Raw genomic sequence first — 12605 nt, 5'->3', positions numbered from 1 at the left:
AGTCATAGCTTTTTAACCAGTGACATTAGAGTATTGGAGTAAACTTCGACGTGCCGGTCCGATATTATGCGCCGTTTAATTATCTGATCTAAATATTTGCGCTAGGAAGTTCCCGCCAATTTTAAGATCGTGTCTTCGCTGACGATTTTCGTTATTTGAGCACTCAAGGGCACCAAAAAGCCCTGTCCAGGACAAAAACCGGTCTAGGAAAGGAAAAAAGTAATGGTTTCCTAATATGACAGAATTGCGTGAAAATAACCATACGAAATACAAGACTGATTGCGTCGAGTCTTTTTTCCTTTTGCCACGGAAAGCATGGATGCACTCTCCTACTAGTTCTGCAGGCGCAGGCCTTACACCGCGTTCGAAATTTGAAACTGCCAGTGCCGCAAATCCGGCACATGAATGCTCTCGAATATTTATGGTCAGTTTCGTTCAGCCACTTCGTGTTTGCGCTGCGAAAACTTGCAGGAACCTTATAAGGTTTGTGATGTCTCATACGACACCTCATAACTACACGTGCAAAATAGTGAGAAGTATAGTAAATAACTTCGTAATAAGCGTTACGTTTCCTACCCCAGATAAACTTTTAGGCAATCCCGGCACACGCGGTTATTCGGCAAGGCAGCAGCAGCAGCCACGGTCGTGAAAGCCCTCGCTAAGAAAGCGTCGCTTTAGAAAAAAAAAAAAAAAAAAAATGGCCTTTCGGCCATCGGCCACTTACAGCCTCGCCATAAAATTCCAGAAGAAAAGTCGTCAGTGACATATTTACAGATTTACAGCATCTGTTTCCGAGGGTCCTATATTACGTAAATCGCAGCGCATTTAGACGAGGGACGACTACTTCTTTCGCTGTTCAACAACTACGCTCTCAATTTCGGCCTGAATTCACGGAAAAGAAGCAGATCGATAATTCGCCACCATTACCGGACTCTATGTGGTACGCGCGTGCCAAACACGCCCGTCTACAGCTTTTGATGATCACACGCTTCCGCATCGAAGTCTCCATGTTTTGCGGAGTGCTCGTCAGCATCGGCTCCAGTCTCGGCGATGAGGCGTGCGCGCGTCTGACACCTGCGCTCGTCAAACTATCATCGGTGTCAGTCCACTCTCTGAACTGCAGATATCGATCTTGACGTGCGGCGGCCACTTAGGCCGAACCACTGTCGACAACAAACTCTGTTTCTTTATTCTTCGCGCGTGCTTGTTCAGCATAACGAAAAGGGATGAGAGACGGTGGAACTACAGGACAAAATGCTTACAGACAGCTGAAGAATTTTATTTAACTCAAACATTGTTTGCAACAAAATTTTTCATTTGCGAGTAAGCACCTTGTCCTGTAGTTCCACCGTCTCCCGTCGTCTTCATTTTGCTAAATATGTAGACATGTCGCATTGTCAATGAAACATCGATCACCTATGCATCTTCCTCCGCTATCCTTCTCTTTATTTTTTGGTAACCTTTACTTTGGATTTCGCTTTCCATGACAACGCATGTCAGACATCACGAGCGTCGGTATTTAGCGTTTGTTATAATTCGTAGTCGTCACATAAATCCTCATTTCGCGAGCGACTTCACGCCGAATTACGGGGCTAATTACGAAGATAAGTCGATCCATATTTCATAGACCAGAAGTACTTTTCCCTGACTCCAGTCGAGCTCACTCAGCTAAACCATCGGGCTACTTGTGACGTATAAGCATCACCGTAGCTTTTCTAACGTATGCACCGCATGGCCTGAGCTGCAGATTAAACGTGGCTCGCACTGTGAAAGCATATAGGCCGTCCTGAAGCCTAACACTATACATTTTTCACGCTTCACTTGTACGGTTCTACTATAAAACTCTCTCCTCACAGCCGTTTTTTTCATTTATCGCTAACCAAAAGTAACCCGGAGTCTAAGAAGAGCCTATTTAGGTGCGTTATCCTTTTCGAAGCTCAAAAACGAGCTTAGGCGACCAGAGCAAACCTCACCACCGTCACAGGGCCGAAAGTCGGGCAACTTGGTTTTAAGTTCACGGCGAAAAACAGCGCAGATTGAACACGCACGAGCTCGTCAGTTGCGAGTCAGCGCTCGCCCGTCCGTGTCCAACTTTGGCCGCTTCTCACCATCGTCGTCAATTGCTTCCAAAGCCCGAAACGAACTGCTTTGAGACGGCTCGGTGCGTCTTTGCGTCACGCGCGCTCGCCACGACGGCATCGAAAGCAGCAGCCGTGCACCTGGCTGGCCTGCTAAGCTCTTCGGCGTCGGCCGAACGAGAAGCGGAGGAGGGACCGGCCCCCAGAACAGCCGCCGCTGCCGGTCGGCGTGTAGGCTTCCCGCGTGGGCAGACCGGACTCCTCGGCGCTCTTCTTCTCTCGTCTCCTTCGCTTTGCTGGGTGGTGGTCCTCGCGATAGCTGCATAGCCCCGCCGCCGATGCAGTGCCGCCGAATGAGAGGTGGTTCCCCGCGGCCGACGTTAGCGCGGCTCTCGTAAAGCTCGGCACCGCCGTCTCCGCAAGACATGGGTCCGCGCGACGTGCTGCTCCCGCTGCTGCTGGCGCACCTGTGCCTGACGGCCTCGGCCACCAACTGGCACCGAGGGCGATACCAACAGCAGAGGATTCGAGGCGACACCCAGTCGCGCCACCGAGATTCCTACGAGCGCGAGAGACCCGGTGGGTAGAGGCGCTGCCATGTAGACGCGCCGCTTCTACAGGGCGCGCGTTTTGCGATTGCGAGCGTGCGTTTTCGCACAAGGTCGAGGTGTAACGGAAGGCTTGCTTTAATTTTAGCATAGCGTTACCGTTCTACCGATACCGCATTCGTCCGGCTGCCCATCCGCTTTAGGTGGCTGGCGGTATCGGTAACGGTAGAACAGTAACTCTGTGCTAAAAGACGCTGATGCTTTTAGGCTGTTCAAGTGTTACAAATTCTTTCCTAAGGGAACCCTCTTGTGACTGGCGACGCAGCCTTACTCGAAGCTGTAGCCCGAAGACAGCGTCACGGCGACGTCAGTGCTAGCAAGCCAGCATAGGCGAAGTCATTTGTGGAGCAGCTGGCGCGTGTTTAAACTTGACGCTAGCGCAGCCGCCAAGCGGCTGCAGCACAGACACACTGTTGACGGACGCAAAGTCGTCGCAGTGAGCCTATACTGGCATCGTCGATCCTCGGATTGCGAAGAGAGATGACGACGGCAACGAAATATCGAGTAGCATCCTGGGAAGCGGAATGAAACCACCTGGATTGTAACGAATATGAGCGGCGAAGGCATGCTGCACACAGCTTCGTATAACGCGTGGTCGATGGTTTACGGTGAAATCTGCCGCCGAACTTTACGAACTCCGGCAAGGTAGGTCGCGTTGCCGGAATTGGTAACGTTCGTGGCGTCGGACGTGGAAATGTCCCGCTGGTCAAAACTGGAGAACGTGCTCTGCTTGCGTGAAGCGCCACAGGTGTGAGGGAGGGAAGCGGGCGCGCTCGCCACAAACCAGCGGGGGAGCGGCCGCACTCGTTGCACCGCCTACGCTCGCCGCTATGTAGATTTCTTTTGTATCTTTCATTTCGGAATACGTGTGTGTGTGCGCGCGCGCTTTGTACGCGCTATTATTTCTTATATGTTTATTTTTTTGAACGCGCATACGACTGAAACAGATGTGTGTCATTTAAAGGATGCCGTCGAGCATGTTCGGCCGGCAGCCGTTTTACAGTGCGCGCGCCTATTTTATGTGATTTCTTCTTTAGAGCAGGCCTTCGGTCCTTTTGAAAATTCCCGAGGCCTTAATACCCGCAGAAATTTATTCTGTGGAACTTAGAATAGCGTACACGCGATATAACGAAACACGCAGGTGCGAGCTCCAGCCATCAAGCGAGGTTTACGCTTCGGCCGTAAAATAACTAGGTACATTAGTGTATAGACGGAAATACTCGTTGATACTGAATTGGCGCACAAAAAAAATGAAACTTGCAAAATTTAAAATGCGTGTGTTTAGTCACCAAGGGTCTACATGTGTGCACATTGCTCAGTGTGTGTGTTGGACTACTTTGCATGCCACGAAGGGTTCCTTTTCGAGTATTTACGCAGCAGCATATACAGTTCTTCTTTCTTATTCTTTTTCTTTTCTTTTTGGTGCACCAAAGTTTTTACATTTGCCTGTGGCAGATAGCACAATTCTAACCGTTGATCTAAATTACACGGTGAGACTACCATTGCTTCTACGAGAAATCAAGATGGTTAATTGAATAGTGAATATAATTACGCTAATTAATTCTTTATTTAATTATTTTATGGCACATTATTTCAGCTCCGGATGGTAGCTAGTGCGTTCGCAAGGCGTATATCTACTTGGAACGAATTCGTTCGCAAGGCGTATATCTACTTGGAACGAATTCTCAGGACTGCACCAGTTTCGACATAAAAATTTACGAAGTGTCCGACGAAATGCAGCAGTCTGTCAGAAAAGACAACACTCAGTAACCGTATTTAAGGCCACATGTGGTCTCCTTGCTAATATTTCGAGCATGTTGCAATCCAGTAACGCTGTTGAGTAAAGCTGTGTGTGTGTATTCGTTTGCTTCTTAATTTTTGCAAAATGCGGTCAGTTGTACCGCGTGATATTTTTAATGGAAACATTTTTTTAATGTGATTTAACCGATGTACCGACTTTTTCTTCGCTATTCGTTCCTTCAGCATGGCGGACACTGGGCGGTCGAATAGTCGTCGTTATGCTTAAAAAATAGGTTACCATTAAAATGGACCAGACGCTTTATTACAAGCAAAACTATATCAACAAATTTCTCTCGTAACGCGTATGTAGTTGACAACGTCACGGTACTCTTGGTGAACGAATGTTTAGCGTGTACGTTCTTGGCATGGCAGAAAACAGCCCTAGATTTTCTGCGCGGGCGCCACAGTTGCATGCTCGCTTCCAAAATCTGCGAGCAATGACGACCACAACACCGACGACCGCCGTTGTCGAAAGCCGGCTAGAGCTGGAGCCTCCGCCGAGATGGTTGGAGGCTCCGAGACCACTTGCAGCCGCAGTTTCCGCCTTCGCGCCGCATCGCGTCGTAAAACAACACTGCAGTGCGAACGAGTAGCTCAGCCGCGGGCCTGCAGTGCTGAGCGAGCAGGAAGTCGGTTTCTCTCCTGAAAGCGCTGAAGTCCGCGAGCTTCCGCTGTAGTTTAAGCAGGTGTGCGCTGACTTCGTTGTATCGTATACAGTCGTCAGCAAGGGCGCAAAGGATCATACGCGCTGTCTCTTATCACTTTTTACCCACATGCGCACAGTTTGATGCAGGATGGCAGTGCACTGGACGTTATTTTTTTTTTTTCAATGACTAACTCACCGCCGGGACATTTCGGTACGTTTAGAATCTCGGCTGTGAAAGTTACGTGGTGGTGGCAAAATGTCGCAGTATTGGAAGACCACACAGGCAGTGGGAATAGCGCGTCTGATGAAGCATTTTCTTTTTTTTTTTCTTTTTTAACTTGTTTGAAGCTTTATAAAATAGGCGTGAGTGTTTCAAAAATAACCTTGTGGCCGATTTATTTTTCTCCTTCTCTCAAGCGTGAGGCACTAAAATATGTGCTCTCTGCTTTGGATGGACTCGCACAACCGTTTATTTACTCTTTCCCCGAATTCATGGCGACACTGACAACGACATTGTCGGACCACCTGTTCTTGTGTCGTCAGTCATTGTTGTTTTCTTGCCTATGTTGTTTGACCTCGTTTTTTCTCATCACGTGATCAAGCGTTGTCGGTCTTCCCTGTTTAATCCTCTGTTTTCTGCACTGAATGAATTAAGCGCTGAACGTTTCAGTCAGTCAGTGCCTAATCTTTCTTTTTTTTTTCTTACGACGGCACAGTTTTACCTCAGTATTTTCATTTCGCGGCCCCTTAGGTCTTTCGGATTTGCGATTCTTTCGCAGCTGCTTCTGGCCCATTCAGCGCTGCGGGATTATTTCATCTTCTCCATTTTCAATACGCACCATCATCAGCATGTGTCATTGCCGTTACTTTGCATGTTGCCATGGAGTAGCCACATATGGTCGTGGACACTGTCAAGACCTTGAGTGATTATCTGTTCGTGATCTCAGTACCCACTGTATTCTTTGGTCTTCAAGTAAGCTCTTCAAACCGTTCAAACCACTCTTTAGGCACGCGAGAAGAAAGAATATCCAGCGGGTTTAATTCATCAGAGACGCTATAGGCCTATAACATCGAGTACCATTTCACTGGCAACGGGAGCACATGGTACGTGATTATTGTTGCTGGACATGCCGAATACTAAACAAAGCCGCTTCCCTATTGCAGAAGCCATATATTCCTCATCACTCTTGCCCTCCTCCATCAGCGCTCCATCAATAGTAGAGGGATCGCGTTTTGTCCTACGCGTGTCGCGTCATTTGGTTTTGGAGGCCTCAGTTGGTCGTGCGATAAAAAATTCTTACCAAGCGTGTTGACCGGCGCAATACCCAGCGTAGGCACAGCGAAGCGCGTATATACTCAACCGGGCGATTAGCACAACGCCCATATATATATATATATATATATATAATATACTCTCGCGTTTCCCCCGGGGCTGCGATGAAAGCATCGCAGCTGCTTACAAACCAGTTAAACGCCGCCTTTTCGACTCCGCCTGAACACTGGGCCCCGATCGTGCTCCATGGACAACGTCTTCCTTTAGTAAACGCCCGTTAACTGCGTGTACGCTGTGGCGCACGTGCGTCACAACCAGGCCGGCCAGCCTCCTTCCCTTGTCACACCTGTTGTGCACACGCACCACTGCACACTACAGGCGCCGGTGCAACGCCGAGACGCGTCACCCAGCAGCGGGCGACGGCGAGGCAGCAAGCAGCTGCAGTATAGCTTCGGTTGCGCAAAATAGGTTACGCGAGCCATGGTGAGCGTGGGAGAGACAGGTCCATCCATGGTCGTGTCGCGTTGCCGGACGGCTCGTCGGTGGGCGACAGCGGGAAGGCGCTGCCGCGGCACGATGCCGTAAAGACCAGGGCAGCGGAGAGGGGGGGGGAACCCGGCGCCGTTGATTCAACCGCACACAGCGGGGCGCGGAAGATAGCGGAGTCTGCGATCGTCGGCCCGTGGGCGGACACAGGCGTGTGTGTGCTCGACGACGACGCGCTATACATGCACCAACACACGCGGAAAAGACGACACGGGCGTGATTCGTTGGCGAGGCAGGCAGGCATGGCTCCGTTTTTGCGGCGCGTTGCATTGGTTGTTGGAGGCGGTCAGTCGGCCCCCCGAGAAACGGTCGCATCTCGGCCTATAACGGGTAATGTATTTTAATATATACTCGCGGAAACCAGAGGCCGAAAGTCAACGCCGCACCCAGTCGGCTGCCCTATGCGTGTCACTTTTTTTTTTATAGGATGGCCGAACACGTCACAGTCTAAGCCGTATTCTTCATTTCATTGATAATGGAACTATCACATCTCCAGGAGTGACATTGATTCCATAGCAATACTATAAGGGGAACTGGACTATGCGCATGTAGGAGCTAGTGATTACGGCTGAACTCTTGTTCCGTATACAGGGTGTCTCATGTAAATTAAGCCAAACTTTAAAAATATGCAAATGCCCCGTAGCTCGACAGGACGAAGCTAATGTTGTTTGCTGTCGCTTGGAGATACTCAGATAATTTTTTTGCATTCCACCTATTTACATAATTTGTCTTAATTAAATAATCGACTTCTCAAATATTCCAATTAGATGAAAAGTGGTTATGAGAAAATTGTAGAGCAACATGAAAAACTCCCGATACAGCTTTCCGTTGCTTAATACGTGGTATAAAAAAGTGTTTTTCTGAGCACGAAAAAGGCGCGCGAATACACGCAAAATTGCCGCGTGACTAGCCGCTCGAGGTCTTTTACCGGAACCAAACAAGCGCTGCGAGGTTTCTGCAATGGTATTTTAACAGTTCACGTTAACTTAATATTTGCCTTTAGTATCCCTTTAAGGAAATGAATACGCATACTGGACTAAACAACAACAATTTACTAATCAGCTTTTAACCGATTACATTAGCGCAGATGTTGCAATTTACGAATTGAAACCATTGGTTTGACGAGTCACATCTACTTGGAACGAATTTCGAAACTTGCACCAGTTCGAAGATCGCCGAATGGGCGAAATAAAACATGACTAACTTTTTGGCAGGTCTTCCTGCATCCGTCAGAGTAAACCGCCTTGTGGAAGGCAGGACCACCGGCCTAAACGAAGTAAAGTTGTATATCGCACGTGTCTCTTATTCTTAAGCTGCATAGCGCGCCGAATATATATATATATATATATATATATATATATATATATATATATATATATAGAGAGAGAGAGAGAGAGAGAGATCATAAATTTCTCTCCGACGTTTCGGCTGGGGACCTCCATTAAGACCAGTCCCCGATGGACCCTAGCAACACACTGGGTTGCTATGCTTGCGGTAAATGCCCTCGTTGGTAATGGTTTGGAGAAAAGCGTTGCACATCGTGCGTACGTTCCTCTCAGTTGTCCCAAGCGTGAGAATACTTCCACCACATTCCTCGCACTTCAGTAACCCATAATGTGCTGCACAAAAGACCAACAAAAGGAAAGATGTAGCGCAACATGTCTTCGCAAGCTAGGAAAGAGAGGAAATCACACAATCAGTGCGCGTAGGCTGCCGCATTATAACCAGTCACGGCATCATTATTGGAAGGAGGTTTGCGTCGTAAGTTGCCTCAGGTGTCAAAGGGCAGGTCTCCTTCCTATACTTAAGAAAAAGTATATTGAGCGAACCTGCACTGTGACATCTCAGCCAACTAATTAAAGCACGGGTTCAGACTTTATTTATTTATTTAGACCACCGTGGTAGCACCCGATCTATTGACTGTGCTTGCTCTAAGGAGTGCCTGTATTGCTTAGCTTGCGCGATGCTCTATCCATTGAATAAGTGCGTTCGGCTTAGCTTTAGTTCTAATTTCTCGCTGCAATTACAGGAGCCTTACATTTGCAATATCGGGTGTAAATTGAAAGCGAGCCTCATTTTACAGAGGATACAATGCGTCCTTCCTAAACACAAATCCAAACACGTAAATCGAAATCCCCCCCTTTTGTCTCACGCCTCTCCGCCATTCTGCATGAGCGCGTAGAAAGTACATAAGTGGTCTGTACAGTAAGCCGTCGTGCAACTCCGAGCCAAATACTCTGCCGGCTTTTGTCCAGCAGTTTCCTCGTTAGGCAATCTCTGAACGACTTTCTGTCCGTTCGGGATACGGAACTGCGGTCGCTTGAGTGGTTGGTCCTTCGAAGCGCTACTGTGCGTGTGGATCTTACAGGAGACATCAGAAGCCGCGCGAGACGACAAGCGACAGCAAGGTGTCGACCTTGGCGACGGGTACCTAATGCCTGTCGTCCCTTGCCGTCACTTGGTTGTCATGCCAAATCGAGAACATAGGTTGTAAAGGCAGCGTATGCCTGTAGGTTTATGCACGAACACCAAAACGAGCAAACAGCTCGCGTTTGTGTCATTCGGGGCCCGTGCATGCGTCTGTATGCAAAGTGCGCCGGCTTTATAACAACGATAACCGTACCCCACCGGCACGGGGTTGAACGAAATGCCGCGGCGGAAGCGGAATGAACCGCGACGAGCTGCTCGGACCTATTTGCAGCCACACTCACAACGCTGAGCGAACGCTTGCTAACGTTACGTCAAGTGTCAGAGAAAGACGCAGCTTATGACACTTGTCGTACGAAGCACCGCGATCGCGCCGTCTCTTTCTCTAGACTAAAAAAAAATGTAGAGAAAAGCGCAACGTTACCGCTCTAGTGCTACAATTACCGCGCAGCTAGATGCAAACTGCGCATGCGCAGTGCTGCATAACTAGTTCATGCACACCTGGCATCCGACAGGCGCAGTGACGACATGAGCGCTAAAGCGTCGAAAAGCGTGCTTTCTTGCGTATGCCCCGGCACCCTTTCAATCTCTTCGTGAGACTGCTATATGGATATTTTCAACCACGACGTCGGGGGGTAGGGGGGGGGGGGGGGGTGTTGGATTCGCGGCACCCGATCGGCGTCTTCAGTGCGGTCGCAGCGGTTAAGGCATCCGGGGCTTCTATCTTTGCGTTGTGTCTTTCGGGAGCACGAGTGCGAGTATGTTTGTGGCCCCTCGCAGCGTGCAACTGCAACGGCCGGTCGCGCAAGTGCTACTTCGACCAGGAGCTGTTCGAGCGCACGGGCCATGGCGGCCACTGCGTCAACTGTTCGGACAACACGGATGGCCCCAACTGCGAACGCTGCCGCGAGAACTACTACCAGAACAGCGACGGCCGGTGCATACCCTGCGAGTGCGACCCCGTCGGTGAGTGTTCACCACACACGTATGTATGCATGTAATATTATATACACGCTGCGCCAGTATTACTGTGCCAGTATGGCTCCATCATAGACATTTGAATACGCAAGCGAATGGCGATTAGCTTACAGCTCACGCGGAGTTTGCATCATTCTACACGCTGACTCCGTCTCTGTCAGCGTCAGCATGTAGACCCGTTCTTTTAACCTTTCTTGGGGATTTCACTCGCCGCTCTTTCATGTTAGCTATAGTTAAAACGTTCGTAACGACCAAATGAAGGCAAGGAAAGTATTGGGGAACTATGCTTTCCTTGGCTTCAATGTCTGTTGGCTTCGTGTGGTTGTCCCTAGCAATAAATTGAGCCCGAATTCTATTCCCCTGATTATTCTCGGTCACTTGTCAAAACGTGCTTCCCACCAGCTTTCAGAGAATTACTCGCCTTGTCCCATTTTTGGCATTGGCAACTGCAGCACTTCTTACGCTGTTTCTTTAGTATACGTTCGCCGCAAATGGAATTGCAGGGCCGTGGTCGCTTCATTTTCCTGCTCTTCATTCCTCGTCCGTTCCTTGTTCCAGTTGTTCCCGTTGCTCTCATGCAGGCTCCCGGATGCTCCAGTGCAACAGCAAGGGCCAGTGTCCTTGCAAGCCGGGCGTCGAAGGGCACCGTTGTGACCGTTGCGCTCCAAACTTCTACGATTTCTCTGAACAAGGCTGCAGGTGAGTGAGGCAGGCATGCGGCCGCGAGGAACTGCGAAGTTCGTCACGTTTTTGGCCAATAACAATTCATACCTTCTGGCTACGCCTGCATCCTTCCTTCCAAGTAAAAATGTAAATAAGGGAAAGGCCTTGCTTTTACAATTAATGCGACTGTTTACGAGAACCTTGAAATAAAGGGGTCGTACAAATTACTTGCGTTCTTCAACATTCTGAGTGAAAGCAAAGAAAAGGTGCCGCGACCAGTGGCATCTTCGCACGACGAAGTGAGCGAAGGATCTTCTAATTTGTCGTAGTGCATGGCATAAAGACGCGGCCGTGTGTATAGAAGGCACATCAGGCAACACAAATCGCTATGCGTGCTCTCTCATATGCCTTCCATAGATATATACTGTATATCCGTGTCATTCTGCCTGTGCTACAATAATTTAGCAAAAGAGCCACTCAAAAATCCGCACTCTCATCGAGCATTGGATCGTTTGTGTTAGGCTAAGCTTCGCGAGGGGCTCGTGTAGTGTGGACAGCGATCTACTGTGGCGACGATGAGCAGGCACGAGCAGAATTTCAACACACTCGGCAAATCTGTGATAATAATTACAGAAAGGCCAAGTCTAGAAAAAACAAAAACATCGAATGCGCCACTTCCAGGGACGGTCGCGTTAGCGGTTAAACTTTTACAACACCGTGTGGAGAAGAGGTTCCCGATGAGCAATGCACAACGGCGAGTCACAAAACTCAGTGGCGATTTAGCGGTAAATACGAGAGAAATAATCTAGCGTTACGTCGCATCCTGGTCCCGGATCCATGATGTAAACCGCGTCGACATGATTACAAACTGTTATTCGGGGGTTCACTAGACACACGTCATGCCTCTTCGAGGAGCCATTAAGTAAACGTGTTGCGGAGCAAGTCACGGTCTGTTGCAATATATACATGGTGTTCCCGCGAATACTTTCAAAATTTATTTAAGGTTGTCTGTGGCAGATAGCCAAATTCTAGTTATTGAGCTGGTCTACTCGAAGAGGCGGTCATTACTTGCACAAGAAATTGAAATGCATAATCCACAAATCAACAAAAATTCACTAATTACGTTTTAACTAATCACCTGATGGCCCTTATTGCAATTTACAAATTGTAGTCGTGGAGTTAGCAAGGCGGATCCACTTGGAATTAATTCTCGGGATGACATCAGTTTCGAGATATTAACCCCCGAACTTTGCGGAGGAATGCATCGGCGTTCCAGTTAATTTTGTGCTTGAATGCATAAAGCGATGTTTTGTTAAGATACTAACTGGAACGCCAATGCACTTCTCCGCAAAGTTCGATAATTAATATCTCGAAGCTGGTGTCATCCCGAGAATTCTTTCCAAGTGGATCCGCCTTGCGAACTCCACGGCTACAATTTGTAAATTGCAATATGGGCCATCAGGTAATTAGTTAAAAACCTAGTTGGTGAATTATTGTTAATGATTCGATAATGCTTTTCAATTTCTTGTGCAAGTGATGTCCGCCTCTTCGAGTAGACCAGCTCATGAATGAAAATTGTGCTATCT

General features: G+C 48.6%; 1 protein-coding gene across 1 annotated transcript in view; it reads left to right on the top strand.

Annotated features, from left to right (window-relative positions):
* Positions 1–12605, top strand: part of LOC119445925 (laminin subunit gamma-1-like) — a 472050-nt gene that overhangs the window by 114116 nt on the left and 345329 nt on the right. Inside the window, 2 exon segments of the mRNA XM_049663167.1 lie at positions 10159–10344; positions 10938–11055. Coding sequence (XP_049519124.1) covers positions 10159–10344; positions 10938–11055 — 304 coding nt within the window.

The sequence above is a fragment of the Dermacentor silvarum genome, chromosome 1 (assembly GCF_013339745.2).
Source record: "Dermacentor silvarum isolate Dsil-2018 chromosome 1, BIME_Dsil_1.4, whole genome shotgun sequence".
NCBI lineage: Eukaryota > Metazoa > Arthropoda > Arachnida > Ixodida > Ixodidae > Dermacentor > Dermacentor silvarum.
Note: the sequence above shows the minus strand (reverse complement) of the source record. Positions and strands in the feature narration are given on the sequence as shown.